Below are 25281 nucleotides of genomic sequence, written 5' to 3' on the forward strand. Positions count from 1 at the left end.
TCAATATTAAAATCAATATTAAAATCATTATTAAAATCAATATTAAAGTCATTATTAAAATCAATATTAAAATCAATATTAAAGTCAATATTAAAGTCAATATTAAAGTCAATATTAAAATCAATATTAAAATCAATATTAAAGTCAACATTAAAGTCAATATTAAAATCAATATTAAAATCAATATTAAAATCAACATTAAAGTCATTATTAAAATCAATATTAAAATCAATATTAAAGTCAACATTAAAGTCAATATTAAAATCAATATTAAAATCAATATTAAAATCAACATTAAAGTCATTATTAAAATCAATATTAAAATCAATATTAAAGTCAATATTAAAGTCAATATTAAAGTCAATATTAAAATCAATATTAAAATCAATATTAAAGTCAATATTAAACTCAATATTAAAATCAATATTAAAGTCAATATTAAAATCAATATTAAAATCAATATTAAAATCAATATTAAAGTCAATATTAAAATCAATATTAAAGTCAATATTAAAGTCAATATTAAAATCAATATTCAAATCAATATTCAAATCAATATTCAAATCAATATTAAAGTCAATATTAAACTCAATATTAAAATCAATATTAAAGTCAATATTAAAATCAATATTAAAATCAACATTAAAGTCAATATTAAAATCAATATTAAAATCAATATTAAAGTCAATATTAAAGTCAATATTAAAGTCAATATTAAAATCAATATTAAAATCAATATTAAAGTCAATATTAAAATCAATATTAAAATCAATATTAAAATCAACATTAAAGTCAATATTAAAATCAATATTAAAATCAATATTAAAGTCAATATTAAAGTCAATATTAAAGTCAATATTAAAATCAATATTAAAATCAATATTCAAATCAATATTAAAGTCAATATTAAACTCAATATTAAAATCAATATTAAAGTCAATATTAAAATCAATATTAAAATCAATATTAAAATCAATATTAAAGTCATTATTAAAATCAATATTAAAGTCAATATTAAAATCAATATTAAAATCAATATTAAAATCAATATTAAAGTCAATATTAAAGTCAATATTAAAATCAATATTAAAATCAATATTAAAGTCAATATTAAAGTCAATATTTAAATCAATATTAACGTCAATATTAAAGTCAATATTAAAATCAATATTGAAATCAATATTAAATTCAATATTAAAGTCAATATTAAAGTCAATATTTAAATCAATATTAAAATCAATATTAAAGTCAATATTAAAATAAATTTTAAAATCAATATTAAAATCGATATTAAAATCGATATTAAAATCGATATTTAAATCGATATTAAAATCGATATTTAAATATCGATATTAAAATCGATATTTAAATTGATATTTAAATCGATATTAAAAGCAATATTAAAATCAATATTTAAATCAATATTTAAATCAATATTAAAGTCAATATTAAAGTCAATATTAAAATCAATATTTAAATCAATATTAAAATCAATATTAAAATCAATATTAAAGTCAATATTAAAGTCAATATTAAAATCAATATTAAAATCAATATTAAAGTCAATATTAAAATCAATATTAAAATCAATATTAAAGTCAATATTAAAGTCAATATTTAAATCAATATTTAAATCAATATTAAAATCAATATTAAAATTAATATTTAAAACAATATTTAAATCAATGTTTAAATCATTATTTAAATCAATATTTAAATCAATATTAAATTAATATTTAAAGCAATATTTAAATCAATGTTTAAATCATTATTTAAATCAATATTTAAATCATACTTTAGGGTTAGACAGAAACACCAATAATTTATCGGCGTCACAGCGGACGGTGCGCGTGTTGAGAACCACTGGTATGGAGAATACTTGATTTGTATCTGAATTCTCATGATATGTCCATGAATTAATGACATGGGCAGTAAATATTTGGTGATTCCTGAGTGATCTTAATGTGTACTACATCTGCATAACACCTCAGGTCACACGTCCTGTGTGATGTCACCGTTGTCGTTCTTTGGTCGTTGTCCGCGGCATCAACCGCCGTTACTTCCCCAAAACCTGGACAGTGGTTCCACCAGAACTCTGCCCCATCGAGCCTCTTCGCTCAGCTTCCCCCGGTGCCGTCATCTCCTGACGGCGTGCGAGCGCTGACCCTCCCTCGCCGCAGGACGGGCTCGGGGGAAGCGGTCGGATGGTCGGTGAGGTGTTGAGTGAGACGCCCCGGTGCCATGTGGTGTTCTCGCCAGGTCCCACCTTACACCAGATGGGTGGACGTTCCATCTGAGGAGCGTCTGGATCGTGGCTCTTTCACGCTTCCGTCTCTGTGATCATCTGAACTCCTTCGGGTCAGAGGTCACACTTCACGGTAATTAACCTTAAAAGGCTTGAAATTGTGATGTTCGATTGAGTGCCAGACATTCTGTTGCATTGAACCTTTATTTTGAGATGTTCCGTCTACTTCGGCACACCTGCAGAACCTCCCCAGGTTTTGAACGGAATTGTGTCTGAACCGTCCATTACCTTCCTGACGTTCATAAAAGAACCATTTCAAATCCCTCAGTGAGTTTGAAAGTTCCTTTCGCTTCGCTTGCTAAACGCAGCAGCATTTATAATCATTTCACATTTGAGCTTAGATCTCCATTAAGCTGTCATCTGCTCCTGAAATATTAATTATGGATTTCAAGCAGTAATTTCCCATAGCAGGCAATTATCTTGAAGTATTTAATGGAGTGTATATAATGCAATACACTCAGTACTATCTGGTTCCTACGTATGGTTATTTTTTTTAATTTGTATGTTTCTATATATTTGATATTGTTTATAGTGTGTACTTGATATGCTCTTTATTTCCTGCTGTCCCCTTTTTGCTGCTGGAACGATGTAAATTTCCCCATTGTGGGACTAATAAAGGTTTATCTTATCTTATCTTATCTTCGATCTGTGGGCTGATGTGACTGTATGCAGGGAATCAAACCTTTGGTGGTGTCTAGGGACAACGCATGGGAAACATTCAGCAAGACAAAGTACATCCATATATGCATATATGTATGAAAGTATGTATATGTATGTGACGAATAACCTCTTGAATCTTGAATCCAACATGCGTAGGCAGTGGAGAGGATCTGTAGGAATCATGGAAATTAGTTTAGGAGCTCGAAATGAAGCTGAAACCAGTTTGCAGGTCATGTCATATCCAAGTACACCTAAGTACATCCCAAGGTCTACGTACGTAATCTTAAACCCTCAGAACAAAACACAACTGTTTTTTTTCCCCGATCTTTAGTCTTTGTCCAGTTCCTGGAATTGAAACCAAAAGTGACAACGCTGTCCCCTTAAAGGGATACGCCTTTTTTTTTTTTGCAAATTTCACAGGAGCTAGGCTAGCTGATCCCCTCTGCAGCCTTTCATTAAGCTAACACTGTTAGCATGCAGCTCGTCCCATCTTGGTTGTGGACACACAAGGATGAAACTGGCATCGACCTTCTCCACTCAAACCGGGTAACAAAGACAAAAAGCCACTTCCCCCCAAAAACTGGAGAACCCCTTTAAATGCTTCCCATCTCAGAAGGATTCAAGTAGACATCCACAGGAGCAATCAGCTTGTCATGCACTTTCACAATAAAGGCTGGCACAATCCCGTGAATGCTAATCCATCTCACTCTTTAATACATGACACCAGTTACATCAGAACACTCCGTGAGCCCGACCCCATCGCTCCGTGTTGTCATTTAATGACGGGTTTGTAAAACCTGGAGCCATTAAGAAAACAACATGAACCAAGTCCACTCCCATCCATCTCCACTCCTCCTCTCCGGGTATTTCTGTTCGGCCTGAACCCCATCTTCCAGATGTTTCTTTATTCGTTTCATTCAGACACGCAAACAATGTGAGCACCAACCATCCATGGCAATACAAACCCCGCCGGCGACCCCGTGTGCGTATTTGACATGGCATTTCTTTGTACATTGAATGGATGCCTGTTTCAAGCCTCCCCACTTCAGAAGCAAACACATTCCTCTAGACGACCTATTCCTAGACCTCCACACACAAAGGAAACTACTGCACTAACTGATCTGCGACAAGCGGCTGGAGGACGTGATGAGTGGAACAGGAGTTCGGAAACCTCATCGCCTCTCCTCTGATTCTATGCAAAAGAGCCAAACTCAGCTCAACAGTCGTCCTTGTTCGGTAAGAAAAACAAAACAAAATGGAAAACAGAAAGATGAAAGAAACCGTGTTGTTGTGATGCTTGTCCCTGTAGAGTTCTTGACCTGAAATGATGTCCTCGTGTTTCAAACCATTCATGAATTCTCTTCGACCTTCTCGGCGACGCCTTCGTAGCGGACCGCCCCCGTCGGCCGGGGCCAGTCTACTCGCTGCGTGCCTTCTTTAGGTGGTCCGTCTCCACCAGGACGAGCTGGGATTCCTCCGCAACCTCCAGCAGGGCCTCCATCTCTGGGCTGTCCAGGCGCACCAGCTCCCCCTCCTCCACCTCCACGTGCAGGGCCGCGTCGTCCTCCCCCTGCTCCGCCTCCAGCTGGCCCTCGGCATCCGGCGTCTCGACGCTTTGGACCACCACCACCTCCTCCGCCTCCCCATCACGGATCTTCTTGACGTGGAAGGTGAAGGGCGGCACGCGGTACACGGCCGTCTTGGAGCGGGCGTGGGCGGTGTGGTCGGGCGTCAGGGACTTCTTGACCATGTCCTTGGACGCCTTCAGCTTCTCCTTCCGCTCCTGGTTGGGGGTCATGCGGGAGCCCAGCTGGCCCATCTTCTTCTCCAGGCTGTGCTTGGTCCTCTCCAGGTTCTCGCGGGTTCTCTGCCGGGTCTTCTCCAGGTTCTCCTTGGTCTTCATCCTGGTCTTCTCCATGTTCTCCTTCGTCTTCAGTTTGGCCTTCTCCATCTTCTCCTTGGAGGCTTTCTTTATGTTGTCCACACGCTGCTTGCTGCTGCGTTTGATGCGCTCGGCCCGAGACTCCTCGATGATCTCCTCGATCTCCACCTCGTCGTCCGAGTTGAGGTTGGCCGGGACGCCCTGGTCACCTTCCTCCGGTATCTGCTCCAGGGTGTCCACGGCCTCGCCGGCGCTCGCCGTCTCTGCTGCCTTGGATTTGGAGGATTTGGGTGCTTTGACTTCATCCTGTGGAGACAGGAAGTGGACGTTAAAGAAAGCTTGGATACGATGATGAAACACAATGTGTTAATCAGGGCTGTTCAGCAATATTCTGTCGAGGGACAGATGTTTGACCCGGGGCCTCCTCAGGGGCTGTTCTGTGTTGGACAACAGTGAAGAAATAAAGTAGAAGAAGAAACAACAGTTTACATTTTAACCTATGGTTGAGCGGTGTTTTTTCAGTGTATTCAAATGGCCTGAGGAGTGGCAGTTTGACAGGCGTTAAAGCACAACTTGATTAGACCATCGAAGAAAATATTACATCATAAATTTAAGATAACACTTTATTAATCCCTGGGGAGAGCATTTGGAAAGTTATTTCAGGATATTTCAGTCAAGTTCTATCGAGCAGAGATGAGATGCTGATCTCTGATTTACATGATAAAATATCATCTTTAAGTGTTATGCACCAGTAATATCATATTTAATTCATTGTTTCCAATTCCAGTTCATATTAAAATAAACAATTTACAACAAGATGAGAGAACGAGCTACGACTCCACCACAGTTGATTTGCTCTGCACCGCCCGAGGCTGAGAGAGTGAAATTCATAATTGATTTGCAGGATGTAATGGAACTGGAAAAGTGGGAACACGTGTCGTAGCTCATGTAACTGGACGCAAACAGTAGCTGAGTGTTTGCTGCTGTGGGTGTAGAGCACCACCTACTGGTGGAGCCCACGAAGCTGAACGCTCATCTCAGAAGCTGAAGGTGGTGGTTTAACACTCTGCACCACAACACTCTGCCTCTTCCTCTAAAACAACATCTCTTAAAAGAAAGAAAACCATGTTTGTGTTTGCAGTCATACTGACACTTAAAGGTGCTGGTGGTTACGCACACACACACACACACGCACACACACACACACACACTTCCTGACAACACCACCAACTTACTTCACACCTTTCTGCACAACAAACAATCAAACCCACACATATTCTGTCATGTCATTTCCAAATATCTCATCTAAAAATGAAAGAATATAAATATATAAAACAATATAAATCATCTCTCTCTCTCTCCTTCTCTTCACATGCATGTATGTGTATTCCAATCGTGCTGATAAATACTGATACATTTATAGTCTGCAATAAGTAACATTTTATAATGTTGCTTTAGATTAACAATATGCACCACCTTCAGTCTCAATCAATCAACCAATCAATCCAATCAATCCAATCAATCAATCAATCAATCAATCAACCATCAATCAAATGGGGGTCAACCAAGTTGATCATTTACTGCACGAGAGGAAGTGTCGTCTCCAGCCGCCAACACGGCCGCCCACACCAGGCTGTTCTGTGAGCTTGAGGACCAGCAGACGTGGCCGTGCAGTGTTGAAAGCTGAGGAAAGGTCCACACACAGTGATGCTGCCTGGTTGTTAGAGCTCTCAGGTGCTTGTTTATGTCGTTGAGCAGAGCTGGGGAGGCATCCTGAACCCTTCCCCTCTTGGTTCTATATGCAAAATGCAGTGGATCAAGAAGGTGTCCGGTCCTGTCCAGTCGTCCTATTTTGGTCAATTTTTCAAATGACGTCATGACTATCAAGGTCAGGGAGATGGCTCTGAGGTCATTCAGAGACTTAGGAAGTTTGGTTTTGGCAACAGGAACTATGGTGGATTGTTTCCACTGTTTGGGGACCCCCTGCTGAGAAAGTGACAGATTCAAAATAGAGTTAAATATTGGGCCTAGTTGATCGGCAGAGTGGGTGAGATTTTGACTTCTTATGCCGAGTTGAGACCACGTGATTCTGGGCTGATTTTAGCCTTGATGACAGGCCAACAATATATTTCTAAATTCAATTCTGCTTTTTTCTGTTCAGTATGAATAACAGTTCAAATGAATAACAGTTTATATGAATTACAGTTCAAATTCATAACAGTTCAAATGAATAACAGTTCATATGAATATCAGTTCAAATGAATATCAGCAACCAGGTCCCTCATATCCAAGGAGGACTATGTTTGTCGGGGGAACATCATTCCATGTTGTGTAATAAGGCCAGACGGTCAGTCTCTGCTGAAGGCGGTGATTTAGAGACAAGGACTGTCCGGCTGCACTGCTTACCTTTATTCCATGCCACATAGGAGAGCTGCTGAAATGAACAAGACATTTCAATCGTTAATGGTAGTTCTACGAGCATTCCAGTCCTGTCCGGTGTGTCGCTTCCTTATCTCCAGCTTTGTGGTGGTTTATATTTGGCTTTCCATCCTCCCTCCGGACTCCAGTGTCCACCCACCCTCACCCCCTCTTCAGGACAACAGATCAACACTGGCTCCCGTCACCATGGCAACCACCTCCAGTAAATAACAGCTGACATCTCTACACAACAACAGCATCCAAGCACTGCTCCGAGAAACATGTCTGCTCCATAGAGCAGGTGGCCAGGGTCCAATGGAGTGACCTGTCTGCCTGTCTGCCTGCCTGCATGTCTCTCTGTCTGTCTCTCTCTCGCGCTCCGTCAGTCCGTCTCTCCGTCTGTCCGTCCGTCTGTCTGTCTGTCTGTCTGTCTGTCTGTCTGCCCGGCTGCCTTCCTATCTGTCCGTCTGTCCCTCTGTCTGTCTCTCTTGCTCTCCGCCAGTCTGTCTCTCCGTCTGTCTGTCTGCCTGCCTGCCTGCATGCCTGTCTGTCTGCCTGCCTGCATGTCTGCCTGCCTGCCTTCCTGTCTCTCTGTCTGTCCGTCTCTCCATCTGTCCGTCTGTCTGCCTGCCTGCCAGTCTGTCTCTCTGTTGGTCCATCTGTCTGTCTGCCTGCCTGCATGTCTGCCTGCCTGCCTGCCTGCCTGCCTTCCTGTCTATCTGTCTGTCCGTCTCTCCATCTGTCTGTCCGTCTGCCTGCCTGTCTCTCTGTCTCTCTCCATCTATGTCAGTCTGTCTCTCCATCTCGGTTTGTCTGTCTGTCTGTCTGTCTGTCTGTCTGTCTGTCTATCTGTCTTGCTCTATGTCAGTCTGTCTCTCTGTCTCTCTCCATCTATGTCAGTCTGTCTCTCCATCTCGGTCTGTCTGTCTGTCTGTCTGTCTGTCTGTCTGTCTGTCTTTGAACTGATCTGTTGAACAGGAAGTTGCTGGAGCCAATATCAACGGTGCAGCACAAGGCACGCCGGGAAATCAGACCCTAACAGGAAGTGACATCCACCCAACCCTGAGCGAGACTGAGTCGATGCAACCACAACCAACACATGGGTCCTATTCAGTAAGGAACCGAGGACTGGCCCAGACCCTTTGATCGGCCCACGTGTGTTAGTAAATAATAATAAATAATAACTCATGAGCATTATGACACTGCCTGAAAGTTACATAACGAACAAACACACATTATGACAGAGGGGGAGAGAGAGGGAGATTAAAGAGAGACATGGAAAGTCCATTAGTGTTTCTGCGCCACTGTCCAATTCCCTCCCTCTCAGCAGCCATGGAAAAGAGTGTGTGTGTGTGTGTGTCTGTGTCCATGTCTGTGTGTGTGTGTGTCTGTGTCCATGTGTGTGTGTGTGTGTGTGTGTGTGCCTGTGTCCATATGTGTTTGTGTCTGTGTGTGTGTGTGTGTTACAGTTTCCCCCAGAGGTTCTATTAAAATACCCAGCAGCCTTAGGAACAACAGAGCACTCCCAGCCCTCAGGCAGGAAAACACTTTCAAATGAATTTCACTCAAATATAAATAAAATAATTCTGCAACAAACACCTCGAGCGAATATCTATAAAGACTAAAGACCGGACACTAAAGACAAGAGACTAAAGCTTAAAGACTGGAGACTAAAGACTGGAGACTAAAGACTGGAGACTGGAGACTGGAGACTGGAGACTAGAGACAGGTGGAGTAGTGGCTGGTCGCTGTGGGTTGGGTGCCTCCGGGTATCTGAGTTGGTCTGCTACGGCGTGGTGGGATCCGGGGGAGGTCCGCATGGCCGCTCCCTCAAACTCATACTCAGGACATACATCACACAATATGCCTAGGGTTTGCAGGATGGGTGGGGTACGAGCTATGTGGGTGGGGATGGGGCAGGCAGCTGCCATATTGCCCGTCACGATGTGCTATCGCAAATTTTGGATTCCACTTATACTAGCACATACTCAGAACACATACCCTGGCACACAAATCTTACTAAAAACACTACACCAGACCAGGGTCTGCAGGGCAGGAGGGGTGCGAGTGATTCCGGTTCGACTTGCTTGAATGACTTGCACCACCACACCCCGCAATTTGAGCTGCAATTGCCAACAGAACACATTGAGCTCTGGAGTTTTCTGGGGTGGGGGTCGCTGGCTGGTTGGTGTGGGGGCGTGGTTGGCCGGCGACGTGGGCGACAGGGTGGGCCCCCTGCCTGCTGGGCTCGTGTGCTGGTGGCTTATGCCTGGTGGTGTCTGGTGTAATGCAACCTGGCGGGGCTGCGGAGGGCACTGCCGGGTGCCTTCCGGGGCCCCTCGGGGACCGCTTGCTGTTGTGGGTGTGGGTTGGGGTGCGGGGGGCGGCTGTCGGCCTTTGCTCCCTCTGCGCAGCTTCTCTGCGGCGGGTGCCCCAGGTGGTAGGGGATCAATATATCTGGCGGCCTGCTGGCGTCGGCGGGAGGGGGAGCTTACATCCCTGCCCTGCGCTGAGCACACTCGTCTACGTGGATGGGTGGTTCGGATGGGGTGCCGGTCTGTCGGCGCAGGACCTGACACAGGGCCTGCGGTCCGTGCCTGGTGCCTGCAGCCCAGGTCCTGCGCCTGCGGCTGCGTCTTGTGCCTGCACTTGCGGTTGGGTTGTTTGTGTGCGCCTCAGGGGTGCGGGGTTTACTCGTGCTTCCTGGGACTGGGTTATGCTCCTTGGGGCCGTTGTGGCTGTTGCTCTGCAAGCTTCTGGCTTCTCTGGGGGCAGGGGGTCTTCTGTGGCTGCAGGGCAGTGTGCTCAGCGTTTTCCTGCAGGTGTGGGGTGTCAATGTGGCTGCAGGACTCAGAGGGGGCTTCGGGGCCCTTTCTGCTGCTTGGAGGCGCCACAACATAATACTGACCATATACACCAGAACCAACTGGGATAAGTCCTGTACACTCACCGGTGGACACACACACACACACACACACACACACACACACACACACACACACACACACACACACACACACACACACACACACACACACACACACGGTCTCATCACACACACACCACCACACTTGCTTTGATCACACCCCAGCAGCCTCCTGGTTGCATCCCTCTCCTTTTCTCCCTCATTTACTGCCATAACTATGACAGGAAGAGGCCACGTGACCAGTTGTAGTTCCAGTTCTTTCGATACATGTTGTCGTCCGAAGTTTATATTTTTCCATTGTTTTTCCATGTACATGTTGTTGTTTGTTTCTATATTTATGTTTTTCCATGTACATGTTGTTGCTTGTTTCTATTTTTATTTTTTTCCATGTACCCGTTGTTGTTTGTTTTTATGTTTATGTTTTTCCATGTACATGTTGTTGTTTGTTTCTATATTTATGTTTTTCCATGTACATGTTGTTTATAATTTTAATAATGATGATTAGTTATCTAAAGACCAAACATGGTAAAAATCTGATCTGTGATCTGGTCATCACACAGGTCGTCCACAGGACAGAGTTATTGCAGCGGTTCTTGATGATTAAAGAATGAATAAAGAGTTGCATTGCAGGTTGAGAAGTTGAACTCCACTTGCAGACTAACTCTGTCCTTCATGCAATGAAACAAATACTCTGTGTTGTATGTCCAGCATGCTGAAAGCATAGGTTTAAAAAAATTATGATAAAGAAAATGTAGGCAGCAATACAAGGGGTCCATTATCGACACTAATTACAATTTTTCGAGTTCCCATGAAACGCAGCATCAGTTGGTGCTGTCGCTCCTCTTTACATCAGCATTACCTCTAAAACTAGTTACGTTTTCTGAGTTTCCCTTGAAGGCAGCATCAGCTGATGTGATGACACGTGAGTCCTGGTGACACCGTTATTAATAAAAGGATCCACTTGTTGGATGAGAACGTGTCTGTCTACTTCCTGTCATGGCCCTGTCTACTTCCTGTCAGGTCACTGTCTTCTTCCTGTCAGGAAACTGTCTACTTCCTGTCAGGTCACTGTCTACATCCTGTCAGGTCCCTGTCTACTTCCTGTCAGGTCACTGTCTACTTCCTGTCAGGTCCCTGTCTACTTCCTGTCAGGTCACTGTCTACATCCTGTCAGGTCCCTGTCTACTTCCTGTCAGGTCACTGTCTACTTCCTGTCAGGTCCCTGTCTACTTCCTGTCAGGTCACTGTCTACTTCCTGTCAGGTCTCTGTCTACTTCTTGTCAGGTCTCTGTCTACTTCCTGTCAGGTCTCTGTCTACTTCTTGTCAGGTCTCTTTCTACTTCCTGTCAGGTCTCTGTCTACTTCCTGTCAGGTCTCTGTCTACTTCTTGTCAGGTCTCTGTCTACTTCCTGTCAGGTCACTGTGAATGTGCGTTGGTAGCCACAACCTGCACATTTATAATGAATTGGATGATGATGTCACAAAGCGTCTAACTCCACAAACTCATCTTACTGCATCACCCGACAGCAAGTTTTACAAGCGTGGCGTGGCGGCGATGCACGGACGATTGGCCACTTCCGGTCAAATTTTAAAGATCTACCTTTCTGTGCATTTTAATGCTTGATTTGACAGTGACCGTGTGGAGAGAAAGGTAAGGCGGAGGCAGAGAGAGGGGACGACATGCAACAAAGCGCCTTGTGCTGGAATTGAATCCGGGTCGCTGCGGTAAGGACTCAGCCTTGAAAACGGTGTGCTCCGTTGGTGGATCGATTTGGATGCAACTTAAACCACGAGATGTCTGAGATGTTCCGGTTATAACAAGAACTCAACTGTGTCTGTAGCCATAGTGGTTGTCCTTTTCCAGATACTTTTAGCCTTAAAAGTGCCAAGGAGAATAATAAAAACCTGAACAATAACAACAGAGTTCCAGCGCAGCAGGATGGACCCCTGATAATGAAGAGCTTAGCTTCTCTGGAATTGACTGAATAACTTAAATCTATTGTTTATGAAAACAGCAAATCAAATTCAACACTGAATTTATGAATTCACAGCGACAACAACAACAATAAACAAACATCTGGTTGCATGAAGGAATCACGCATGAAATGCTGAACAAGTATTTGAAGCAGTATTGTCAGACTGTTCAAACCTTCTCTCCCACACTGCCATCCATACCATTCTAAACATCCGTCCTCATGCAGAATCTAATCCTGGGTGTCCCTCAGGGCCGGGCCAGGGTCCTGGGGCCCAGCCAGGTGGTCACACCCCATACCGGGAACCCACAGCACCCAGTACAGCGGTGAGAGATACCAGCTGGAAGGGCGGCCTCCGCACCTTCAGACTTTTAAAGTATATTTTTACGTACAACCTGTTTAGGCAAAACTTTTAAAGTATTCTTTATGCCTGAGAAGACGTTCTCCCTCCATATATACAGTATACAGTATATATGAAGACCTTGTTTACAGGCACCATGTTTCAAGGGTTGTCATAATTTCCTTTCATGGATTTAGCGGTGAGACGAAAGGTCATCCCTATATATAATTCACAGCGGAAGTACAAAGAAAAAGTACAAACGAGACGGCACGTGCACGGCCACATGTGCACACAGCACGCAATAACTCAATGACCTGCTGCTGATGACTAAATTCATCGCAACGCACTGAAAGGCAACCCTGCGACACAGCATTCCGCTGCAGGGGGTATTAATACACAAGCACCACGACACATTGATCTCTTTTTCTTTCAAATAACGACAATTTGGCAAACTTGATATTTAGTCTCTGCGTGGATTCGTGGAAGAAGGGAGTATTTCCGGATCAATGGAGTGAACAGTAAAGAGCGCTGGGCGTGGTATGAGGACCCACTGCTGACAAGTGTCCAAGAGTCCACACGAGGATTCAGTGTCTGTGTAAAGTGAGACCCGATCCGGCCTCCAGCTGCTGCAGCCTGTCTGCTGCCAAGCACGAGAACGTCGTTCAATGACAGAGATGTGAGGTCACATCCACCAGAGGGCGCTGTGGGACACCATCCCACATCACATCCCCTGCCAGGTAACCCTAACCCTGCCAGGTTGTTTCAGCGTTTTGAAAGGTTTCATGTGCAGAAAATACAAAGAAAGAACTTTGATTGAAGCTTGTTTGACTGTCGTTGATCTCATTCACACGTTGGCTCTTTGCCCCAAATCATCACATTCACTCATCACAGCTGATGGAGCAAACTGCTGTGATGGTCCCTTCTGGGGATACTCAATGCTTTTAACCATCACTACACTACAACTACTACTACTGCGACGACTACAACTACTACGACTACAACTACAACTACTATGACTACAACTACCACTACTACTACTACAACTACAACTACTACTACTACTACAACTACTACTACTACTACTACTACTACAACTACAACTATAACTACTACTACTACTACAACTACTACTACAACTACTACTACTACTACCACTACAACTACTACAACTACAACTACAACTACTTCACAGCCGGGCTGCCGTGCGCCTGGAACATGCTGAGCGCACGTCTTTCCTTCACGTCTCTCCTTCACTTCTCTCCTTCACGTCTTTCCTTCACGTCTTTCCTTCACGTCTCTCCTTCACGTCTTTCCTTCACGTCTCTCCTTCACGTCTTTCCTTCACGTCTTTCCTTCACGTCTTTCCTTCACGTCTCTCCTTCACGTCTTTCCTTCACGTCTCTTACTTCACGTCTCTCCTTCACGTCTTTCCTTCATGTCTCTCCTTCACGTCTTTCCTTCACGTCTTTCCTTCACGTCTCTCCTTCACGTCTTTCCTTCATGTCTCTCCTTCATTTATTCCTCTTTCATATTTGATATTTTGAGTGACTCGGACATAGTGAGAAGGTTCATTACACACAAATGAAGTTCGAGGCCAAATGCTGCACAGCACAACCAGCCCCGTGAAGAATATTGAGTGAAATCACCAAGTGGCGTTGGTCCCATTGAAGGCGTGAGTAAGTCCCTCAGGAGCCAGCGCTGCTCTCCTGCTCCTCACTGCTCCGACGTGGCCACGTCAGCCACCAGCAGCTGAACCCCCAGAGGAAGAGGGTATTTTTAATAAGGTGGTGTGTACCAAAGGTTACAAAGGTTCAAGCTCATTCAATCAGATTGGCATAGAAAAAAGGAAGGGACGTGAATATATCCCGCACTTCAGCAGAGACTTTCCTGAAATTTTCACCATTTCTGTTTTTGGCCCGTCCCAGAATTTTAAAGTCATGAAATATTTAATTTAAATGACAATGAATAGCGTGTGACATGACAGTGGCAACATATCAGAAATGGCCCCATTTGGATGTTAACACACAGACTGTAACCTCTCCGCAATACTGCGCGTCCACCCCGTCTAACCAGAAAAGACGACTCTACCTTGTTAAAATGAATCAGGGGCTCGGACGTAAGAACGCACTTTTATATGCACACGCATCATACTCTTCCCTAAAACAGTGTGAACATGCACACTGTGGAAATGTGCTCAAAACAGTTTGATGCAGATCCCAGTAGCTGCACAAGATATTACTGCATATGCTGCTCACACGCTAAACTGAAAGGTGTTTTCCTAATTGTTTCCTGCGCTTGCAACGTGCACTGGGACTTCTGTAACGTGTGCGTGACAGATGGACGCCCTGCACCAGCCCACAAGTCTCCAGTTTCAACCTCTGAAAGAGCAGAGATCTCCTTTCTGCTGCTCAAACTGTAAATCCTGCAGTCGGTGGCATGGGAGCAGCTAGATAACTGTTCTCAACATACTGTATATGCCTGATACATCCGGGTACACCAGGGTACTCAAGAGGAAGAACCTTCCGAGTCAGACCCTCAAGTAGTACTAGCAACATCTGTTTTAATAGCTTCATATCCTTGATACTGTTCTATCACAGCAGTACGGTCGGTCTCGCAAGTGAAGTTGCAGATGCAGTTTCTGTCCAGAGTAATGAACCTGACGTGTGCTCTGTGTGAAGGAGGCTGCTTCCCTCATGAGGAGCAGCTACAGTCGAGGGACGTTGTCGAGAGAAACGCTACAAGAGTGGAAGTCTATGCCGATGTTGGCAGAGCAGCTTTCAGCTGGTTGACCAGGAATACACAAAAGTTCTTGGCCATAGAGAAGGCGAAACAGTGGTGTTCCAATAGTGACGGAAAGGTGACAGTGACAGAGATGCACCTTTACGTGCTTGTCCAACTACTGAATGTGTCATCTGCATAGCAGTGGTGGGAGAAAGGCCACGGGAGGGGATGACAGAGTGCACGGGGAGAACAGAGGGGCCCAAGAGGGAGCCCTGAGGGACACCGGCATTTAGACTGCATGAAGAACAAGGGAAGGAGCTGATGATGTCACTGCCTTTTTACCAAAGTAGAAGAAAGAATCGTCAGCTGAAAGGGAAGCGGGAAGTGAACTGGGAACGATGAAGACAGACCCACTTTCTATTCCTGCCTATTACAGCAGTCACGGCTAATTAAAAAAAAAAAAAAAAAGTGAAAAGGTACAAGACTCCGTTAACCAGAAATATTTCAACATAATTCATTGTGTAATTGTTTGCATGATTAAACTCCGGGTTTCATGTCCCTCCAAGTGGAAATGCTTGAACGGTCAGTAATGTGTAACAATGTCAATCGGAATAATGAATGTCTTTTTTTAACTTCTGGAAACCTTGCCACCAAACATAACTCCGCCTGCTTCCCCACCCTATGGTTGAAATTCAATGCAACCTCGAGAAGGGCAGCTGGACAGGTTTTCTACACGCAAGCCCCCAGAGCCCGGGCTGACGGAGATCACTGCACCAGAGAGAAGAGACGGTGGAGCGGCGGCGGCGGGAGTGTGGATAACATGGAAGCAGGAGAGTTCTAATCCCTAACTGGGTGAAAGGTAGACAGACAGACAGAGAGACAGACAGGCAGGCAGGCAGGCAGGCAGGCAGGCCAACAGACAGACAGAGACAGACGGGCAGGCAGGCAGGCAGACAGGCAGGCAAGATGGCAGGCAGACAGACAGATGCCAGCACGATGAATCACAACCCCTTACTTAGCACGGCTGCTTGGACGCTTCATTCGTCTCTTACCCACAAGGAATTTAAAGAAGAGACTTTAACAAAAGTAGTGGTCAGTGAGTTGATCAGTGAGTTTTTCAGTGTGTTGGTCAGTGTGTTGGTCAGTGTGTTGGTCAGTGAGTTGGTCAGTGTGTTGGTCAGTGAGTTGGTCAGTGAGTTGTTCAGTGTGTTGGTCAGTGAGTTGTTCAGTGTGTTGGTCAGTGAGTTGGTCAGTGTGTCAGGATCAAGGCGGTTGGAAGCAGTCTGAGCAGGATGCAGAAACCCAGTCTGTGTGACTGGGGGTCTGGGTGTCCAGGGAAGGGGCTCTGAGTCGGGTGGGGTCGGATCTCTGTAACTGAGAAGGCTCGTGGACCCAGGTGGAGCTGTCCACTCAGATGGGCGTAGTATGGAACCTGCTGCTCCCGCTTGACATAAGCAGAGCCCCTCTGCGTGGCTCGGAGGATCATATGAAACGCTACTCAGAGCCACACAGGCTGCAGCCAGTTGATGATCTGTTCCCCAACCAAACATGAAGGAGCGCTGGGAGGGAATGTGACCAACAACACAGAGTGGAACACGGACCTGCATGTGCAATGAGAAAACAAGTGTACATTACATATCTACATTAAATATCTACATTAAATATCTATATTAAATATCTACAATAAATATCTACAATAAATATCTACATTACATATCAACATTAAATATCTACAATAAATATCTACATTAAATATCTACAATAAATATCTACATGAAATATCTACATGAAATATCTACATGGAATATCTACAATAAATATCTACAATAAATATCTACATGAAATATCTACATGAAATATCTACATTAAATATCCACATTAAATATCTACATTAAATATCTACAATAAATATCTACATTAAATATCTACAATAGATATCTACAATAAATATCTACATTACATATCTACATTAAATATCTACAATAAATATCTACATTACATATCTACATTAAATATCTACATTAAATATCTACATTAAATATCTACAATAAATATCTACAATAAATATCTACATTACATATCTACATTAAATATCTACAATAAATATCTACATTAAATATCTACAATAAATATCTACAATAAATATCTACATTAAATATCTACATTAAATATCTACATGAAATATCTACAATAAATATCTACATTACATATCCACATTAAATATCTACATTAAATATCTACAATAAATATCTACATTAAATATCTACAATAAATATCTACATTAAATATCTACATTAAATATCTACAATCAATATCTACATTAAATATCTACAATAAATATCTACATTACATATCTACATTAAATATCTACATTAAATATCTACAATAAATATCAACATTACATATCTACATTAAATATCTACATTAAATATCTACAATAAATATCTACATTACATATCTACATTAAATATCTACATTAAATATCTACATTAAATATCTACAATAAATATCTACAATAAATATCTACATTACATATCTACATTAAATATCTACATTAAATATCTACAATAAATATCTACATTAAATATCTACATTAAATATCTACATTAAATATCTACAATAAATATCTACATTAAATATCTACATTAAATATCTACAATCAATATCTACATTAAATATCTACAATAAATATCTACATTACATATCTACATTAAATATCTACATTAAATATCTACAATAAATATCAACATTACATATCTACATTAAATATCTACATTAAATATCTACAATAAATATCTACATTACATATCTACATTAAATATCTACATTAAATATCTACATTAAATATCTACAATAAATATCTACAATAAATATCTACATTACATATCTACATTAAATATCTACATTAAATATCTACAATAAATATCTACATTACATATCTACATTAAATATCTACAATAAATATCTACATTAAATATCTACAATAAATATCTACATTAGATATCTACATTAAATATCTACAATAAATATCTACAATAAATATCTACAATAAATATCTGCAATAAATATCTACATTAAATATCTACAATAAATATCTACAATAAATATCTACATTAAATATCTACAATAAATATCTACATTAGATATCTACATTAAATATCTACAATAAATATCTACAATAAATATCTACAATAAATATCTACATTAAATATCTACAATAAATATCTACATTAAATATCTACAATAAATATCTACAATAAATATCTACATAATTACAATGCACAGCAGTTTTACAAATAGAGGAGCACTGACTATGTTGGGACAAGTGCAAAAGCTGTATGCAAAGTGAGGCCAGTATGGGAGAACAGAGGGTTCTTGAGGGGTTCTTGAGGGGTTCTTGAGGGGACCTTGAGGGCCGCTGGTTCCCTGCAGCCCAGGGTGAGGTGATGAGCCTTGTGCAGCATCAAGCTTCCCAACTGCTGCAGAAACCATCTACAAGCTGTTTTACGAGTGAAAGCAGAGTTAGATCCACTGTCCAGACACCTGGACCAGACTACACTGGACTGGACTGAACTGGACTGGACTGAACTGGACTGGACTGTGGAATCAGTCACAGCACCTCCTTCCCTGCACGTTGTCTGGCTGCGTGCAGGAGCATTTCAAGCAGAATCTGATGAATCTGAAAAGACGTCGCTGCCAGCGTATCACATTTGGAAGTAGATGTTAAATATAAAGCGCTGCACCCTGATCCTGCCACGCCCTCATTCTGCTGCTGCTCCGGAATCCTGCGCCCCTTGATTCACATTTAATTATAAATACACACATACACACACACACACACACACACACACACACACAGTAAGTACAAGTCCAGTACAACTGTCACTTGACACGCTCAGTGATTGAAAGCTACTTACTGACACACACACACACACACACAAACACACACCAAAGTAAGAAGTGGTGAAACCTGACTTGGGGCCAGTTTTCATTTGCTACACTGCCAGTTTCTGACCCCGCCCCCTTTAAGCATTTCAAACGTTGATGTCGTTCTCTGGAAATAAACAAACCAAACTGAGACGTGAAGTCCAAGCTCCAAATCCAAGGGCTCATTCCTACGATAAATATATGATATGTCGATATAATATCAATATCCCAGACTACACACAGTACGGTAGGATGGAGGAGGACGGAGGAGGATTACAGCGATACAGTTAAACGTTGTTTGCGTCAGTGGAGTATTGCAGTTTTCTGAACTTGGTCGTAACATCTGCATTACTCATGATTTCATCTCAAATATTTCTTAAATGTCCTGAGAAAGCAGCAACAGTTGTTCCCAAAATATCTGCAAATTAACGATAACGATGAAATGACTTGATGTTTGACTTTGTCAACATGGCCCAGCCCTGCAGAGAAGCCATCCCAAAAAAACAATGCACGGTATGTGCACGGTATGTGCACGGTATGGAAGGCGTTCATGGGGGGTCAAGTAGCCCAGCTGCCGTGAATTTTCCCCAAAAACTGGAGCATTTCCTAAATTTCCTGAATTATTATGAAAGGAGTTTTCCTTTCAAAGTGTGTGAAACCCTCCCTGAGTTCAACAGATAAGCAGCTGTGAAACCACACGCGATGGCTTCCCCTGCTCCATGAACAACGTTAGAACGTGTTGTTGTGCAGATATTGCTCTGGCAACACAATATTGAGTGAGGACGGGGCCCCTGGCCTGTCGTGCCAGGGAGCCACACATTACAACACGCCACGCTAAAAAAAGCCCCTGAGGCTGGAGCTGCTGCTGCTGCTGCTGCTGCTGCTGCTGCATCTGCTGCATCTGCTGCATCTGCTGCTGCTGCTGCATCTGCTGCATCTGCTGCTGCTGCTGCTGCTGCTGCTGCTGCTGCATCTGCTGCTGCTGCTGCTGCTGCTGCTGCATCTGCTGCTGCTGCTGCTGCTGCTGCTGCTGCTGCTGCTGCTGCATCTGCTGCTGCTGCTGCTGCTGCATCTGCTGCTGCTGCTGCTGCTGCTGCATCTGCTGCTGCTGCTGCTGCTGCTGCTGCTGCTGCTGCTGCTGCATCTGCTGCTGCTGCTGCTGCTGCTGCTGCTGCTGCATCTGCTGCTGCTGCTGCTGCTGCTGCTGCTGCTGCATCTGCTGCATCTGCTGCTGCTGCTGCATCTGCTGCTGCTGCTGCTGCTGCTGCTGCTGCTGCTGCTGCTGCGGCTGCTGCTGCATCTGCTGCTGCTGCTGCTGCATCTGCTGCTGCTGCTGCTGCATCTGCTGCTGCTGCTGCTGCATCTGCTGCTGCTGCTGCTGCATCTGCTGCTGCTGCTGCTGCATCTGCTGCTGCTGCTGCTGCTGCTGCTGGATGAGGCTCTGGCAGCAGAGCATGAACAGAACATGGTTCATGTTCCACATAATATTATTAAAATGTCAGGTACTGGACACAGAAAGCTTTGTACAGTTGGTATCAAACTGAAACGTCAGATCCTGTCCTCCAAACATTTGACAACATCATTCTCTTCATCTTGATACTTTTTGAAAAACATAATTCATTATATATTTGTAGTATACCAAATATTACCCCTCAGTACATATTAGAAACAATAGAAGCAGATATGTTCAGGGCTGGACTCTATAAATATAAAAACAATGTGAGACGTTCACACAGTAATTCAACATATACATTCATTTATGACGGGTCACAAAACTCCCAAACAAAGATTTTTACAATTACAAATTAAAATCAATTCTCATTGATTCCAAATTTGTAACAAAATCATTTACATTTATTTTCCAAAACAATATCATTTTATGAAATATTTGAGATATATTTGAACAATTGAGTAATTCCGCTAGTAGTATATAGTATAGTATAGTATAGTATATAGTATGGTATATAGTTTACTATAGTAGAGTATATTATATAGTAATGTATATAGTATAATATAGTATATTATATAGTATGGCATATAGTGTATTATATAGTAAAGTATATAGTATAGTATAGTATAGTATAGTATATTATATAGTGTTGTATATATTATAGTATAGTATAAAGTATAGTATATTATAAAGTATAGTATGTAGTATACCATAGTATAGTATATTATATAGTTTATATTATATTATAGTATATGATATAGTATAGTATATTGTATAGTATATAGTATCGTATATAGTATAGTATAGTATAGTATATAATATAGTATATTATATTTTACAGTATAGTATATTATATTCTATAGTATTTAGTATAGTATAGTATATCATATAGCATAATATATAGTATAGTATATTATATAGTAAAGTATATAGTATAGTATGGTATATTATATAGTATATCGTGTAGTATAGTATAGTATATTATATAGTGTTGTATACATTATAGTATAGTATATAGTATAGTATATGATCGAGTATAGTATTTGCTGTCATAGTATAGTATATTATATAGTATATTATATAGTATAATATATTATATAGTATTGTATATATTATAGTGTAGTAAAGTATAATATAGTATAGTATAGTATAGTATAGTATAGTATAGTATATAGTAAAGTATATAGTGTAGTGTAGTATAGCTGCTATAGCTGCTTCTTTCAGAGAAGAAGATAGTTAATATTATAGTATAGTATGTAGTATAGTATAGTATATTATAATATAGTCTTGTATATAATATAGTATAGTATATAGTAAAGTATATAGTGTAGTGTAGTATAGCCGCTGTGGCGACCCCTAACGGGAGCAGCTGAAAGAAGAAGATAGTAAATATTATAGTATAGTATATATTATAGTATAGTATGTTATAATATAGTCTAGTATATAATATAGTATAGTATAGTATATAGTATAGTATTATATACTGTAGTATAATATAGTACTTTATTAAATTGAAGGTAATTATTAGGTTGATGTAGTTTGATATTGATATGTTATTGTTGATGTTTTATTTGTTTGTAGGTGATCGGGTGCTGCGTGGCTGCATGTCGGGGGCGTGGCCTCATGGTTTTATTTGCTGCTCTTCTTTCTTTTTATAGTTTTATTGGTCCTCCACACCCTGGTTCACATCAGGTCACAGCTCACTCTCCTGTGGATGCTCCACATGCACCACCTTCTGCCTGAGCTCCAAACACACATCCAATCCTCCACCTGCACCACCCTCTGCCTGAGCTCCAAACACACATCCAATCCTCCACCTGCACCACCTTCTGCCTGAGCTCCAAACACACATTCCATGTTTCCAACGTCCAAAACTGCCTCAGTTGCAACTCAGATTGAAGGAAAAACCGAATCAGACAAATTATGTCATGGAAACCTGTGAGGAGCCGACGCCCGCTAGAACCCCACTGAGGTGACATCACCTTTGGTTTAGTGAAAGAGGTGCTCACATCCAGGGGCCCCTCTGGCCCCGGCGAGGGGAGTGGAACAAGTGGCTTCTGGGGCTGAAATAGCACCGCGGGTGTGTTTCACACTGAAGTGTTCACGCTCATAACCACACATGAAATACTCAACGTGAGGGATGTTGAGGATTCTCTGATTTGAGATTCTCTGATTTGAGATTCTCTGACTTTAGATTCTCTGACCCATATTCACAACCTGCCGCAGCTTGCAGTCGCCTGTAAACAGCTCACCTCCTAAACATGGCCACACCCTGAGAGACTGGAAAATGAAACGTACATGACGTTCCAGCCTCACCCCTCACGCCGTCCCGCTGCCGTGTTAGTTACTGAAGTACTTGTTCCCAGAAAACAGCAAGTACTGTATGTGAAGTCATTCTGAAACTCCAACGGGAGCTCTGTCACTCTTGCGAGCGGCCACGCCCTCTCACGCCTCCCTTCACTCCCGCAGCTCACCTGATAGATGAGAACTTTGAAGTTGCGTCTCTTGAGCAGCTCGTTCTCGTTGCTCTCCAGCTTCTTGATCTGGCCGGCCTGCCTCTCCAGGTTGCTCCTCACCGTCTTCACGTTGACGCTGACCTTGCGCACCTTCTCCAGCATCTTGTTGACGGTGCTGGCCGCGCCGCTGTGGCTCTTGGTCAGCTTGGCCAGCTCCCCCTGGATGCTGGACACGGACTTCTCCATGGCCTCCTGACGGGCCTCCAGCCCGGTCTGGGTCTGCTGGATCTGGTCCACCGCCCCGATGATCTTGTCCAGCAGAGACAGGACCATGACGCCGTTGGCCCGGGCCTCGCTGCGGCCTCCGGGACCGGCGTCCAGGACCAGGTCCACCTCTTCGGCCGGGTCGTCGTCGTCGTCGTCGACGGCCGGCTCGCTGGCGGCAGTCACCAGCGCCACCTCTTCGTCGTCTAAAGGAGCCTCTGTCAGGGCAACACGATCCAGCTTCGCACCTGAATCCGCCATCGCTGTGAACTCCAACCTCACTCAGGATAAAAATACACCAGAAGCAAAGAGCCTACACAACCAGGCCGACATAAAACTCAGTCTGAAATCCCCCCGTCTTGCTGGTCTACCTCTCCGTCGCTCTCTCTCTTTCCAGGGGGAGTGGACGCTCTCACAGCTGAGGCATGTGTGCCTTGACCAAATGCCTCTGCACCCTGTGGAACCACCCTGTGCACTTTTCCTTTCCCAGCCCCAGCCCCTACCCCCCTGCCACAGCCTCTGGACTCCACCCCCTCCCACCCGGGCAGTGGGCAGAGAAGCCACAAGTCCCAGGCTCCACCTCTCCCCGACACCCAGTGCAAGCTCTCTCCACAGGGAGGCCCCTCCACGCCACAGCCATGAGGACAGGGACACAGTTGGATCAGGTTTAGTGTCTGGATCCAATCTCAGACGGTTTCATTGTGAGATAGAATTTGCCGATAAAAAGCAGCAACTTACAAGGATCGACCGCATAAGGGAAGTGTAGCGTGGGTGTGAATGCCAAATCAAAGCATCCATGGTTAATCTAAAAACAATATCCTCAAAGAAAATAAAGAGACCTCGAGCTTTCACAGTTATTAGATGATCGCCTCATGGCAATTATTGGGGCGATCTAAATCGACATAGTTTTAGGATTTTAGGTCAAGGTGAGAAAGGTAGCAAAAAAATATGTGAATGTGGCACGTTTAACAAAAAAAAAGGCCTGTACTACGATAACATGGACAAAAAAGAGAACTCAATTGTTAATCGCAGTTATTTGTATGACAATTAATCGTCGGACTACATTTCAGGATGGTGAAAGACTTAAATAAACCCTGTTGGTTCTGTTGTTTGGACTGTGTGATATTAAGCAGAGATGCATGCGTGGAATTCCTGACATGATGATGATGATGATGTCCAGTGAATTGTCCATGCACCGTCACTCACACTGACGGTGTAAATACGCTGCTTGTCCAGCAGGTGGCGGCGTCCTTCATCGTCCTTCTGTTCGACCTGTTTACATGTTTGAGTGCAATCCTCACAAGCCAAGAAGAAATAAAAATAAAATAAAATATATATATATATATATATATATATATATATATATATATATATATATATATATATATATATATATATATATTCTTATAATGGGACTAAATACTCTATAATGCAGTGTTGGCATAGCATTATATTTCACCGTTTGTAGTATGTGATCCTACGACTTTTGCAAACTATTTGTCTGATTCAGAGTTACCAGGCACTGACATGGAGCACTATGGTTTCAGACATAGCAAACATTATTTTTTTAATAAAAGCTATATTTATTATATACATTCATTTATTTCACATTGTCATTCTGCTTAATTGGCCGGGTCGCTCTTCCAGGGGACATTGTGAATTTGACCATAGTTCATAATGTGAATAAAGGTTAAATGAAGTTGAAGTAAATAGAATTGAATGAAATTTGAATGAACCTTGTGTTTTCATCATGTGGGCTAGTTGCAGACAATTTAGTTCACGTTTAGATTTCCTTGTGTACAATTTAACAGAAAAATACTTAAATATCATCGACTTATCTACTTGTGGAAGATGATTGACTACAATTATGAATATTAATTCATTTTAATAAAAAATAATGAAGGAATACAAATGATTATTTGTTGGAACTTGAGTTGAAAGCTTTGAAGGCCTTTTGAT

General features: G+C 42.2%; 1 protein-coding gene across 1 annotated transcript; it reads right to left on the minus strand.

Moving 5' to 3' along the window:
- Positions 1 to 3652: 3652 nt before the first annotated feature.
- On the minus strand, positions 3653 to 23787 carry LOC307236498 (caveolae-associated protein 1-like). Its single transcript, XM_080008940.1, has 2 exons — positions 23077 to 23787; positions 3653 to 5153 (listed from the first exon to the last, which is right to left on the minus strand). Exons 1-2 carry the CDS (start codon positions 23581 to 23583, stop codon positions 4383 to 4385), a joined length of 1278 nt encoding a protein of 425 aa, XP_079865066.1. The 5' UTR covers positions 23584 to 23787; the 3' UTR covers positions 3653 to 4382.
- Positions 23788 to 25281: the final 1494 nt, after the last annotated feature.

Source organism: Zeus faber (assembly GCF_960531495.2).
Source record: "Zeus faber genome assembly, chromosome: 11".
Classification (NCBI taxonomy): Eukaryota; Metazoa; Chordata; class Actinopteri; order Zeiformes; family Zeidae; genus Zeus; species Zeus faber.

Excerpts from the sequence above, each read along its gene's own strand:
- LOC307236498 (XM_080008940.1), bottom strand. The coding sequence starts at position 23,583 with ATGGCGGATTCAGGTGCGAAGCTGGATCGTGTTGCCCTGACAGAGGCT. Across the intron at positions 5,154-23,076 it reads TCAAAGTTCTCATCTATCAG|GATGAAGTCAAAGCACCCAA; the intron begins GTGAGCTGCGGG and ends CTGTCTCCACAG.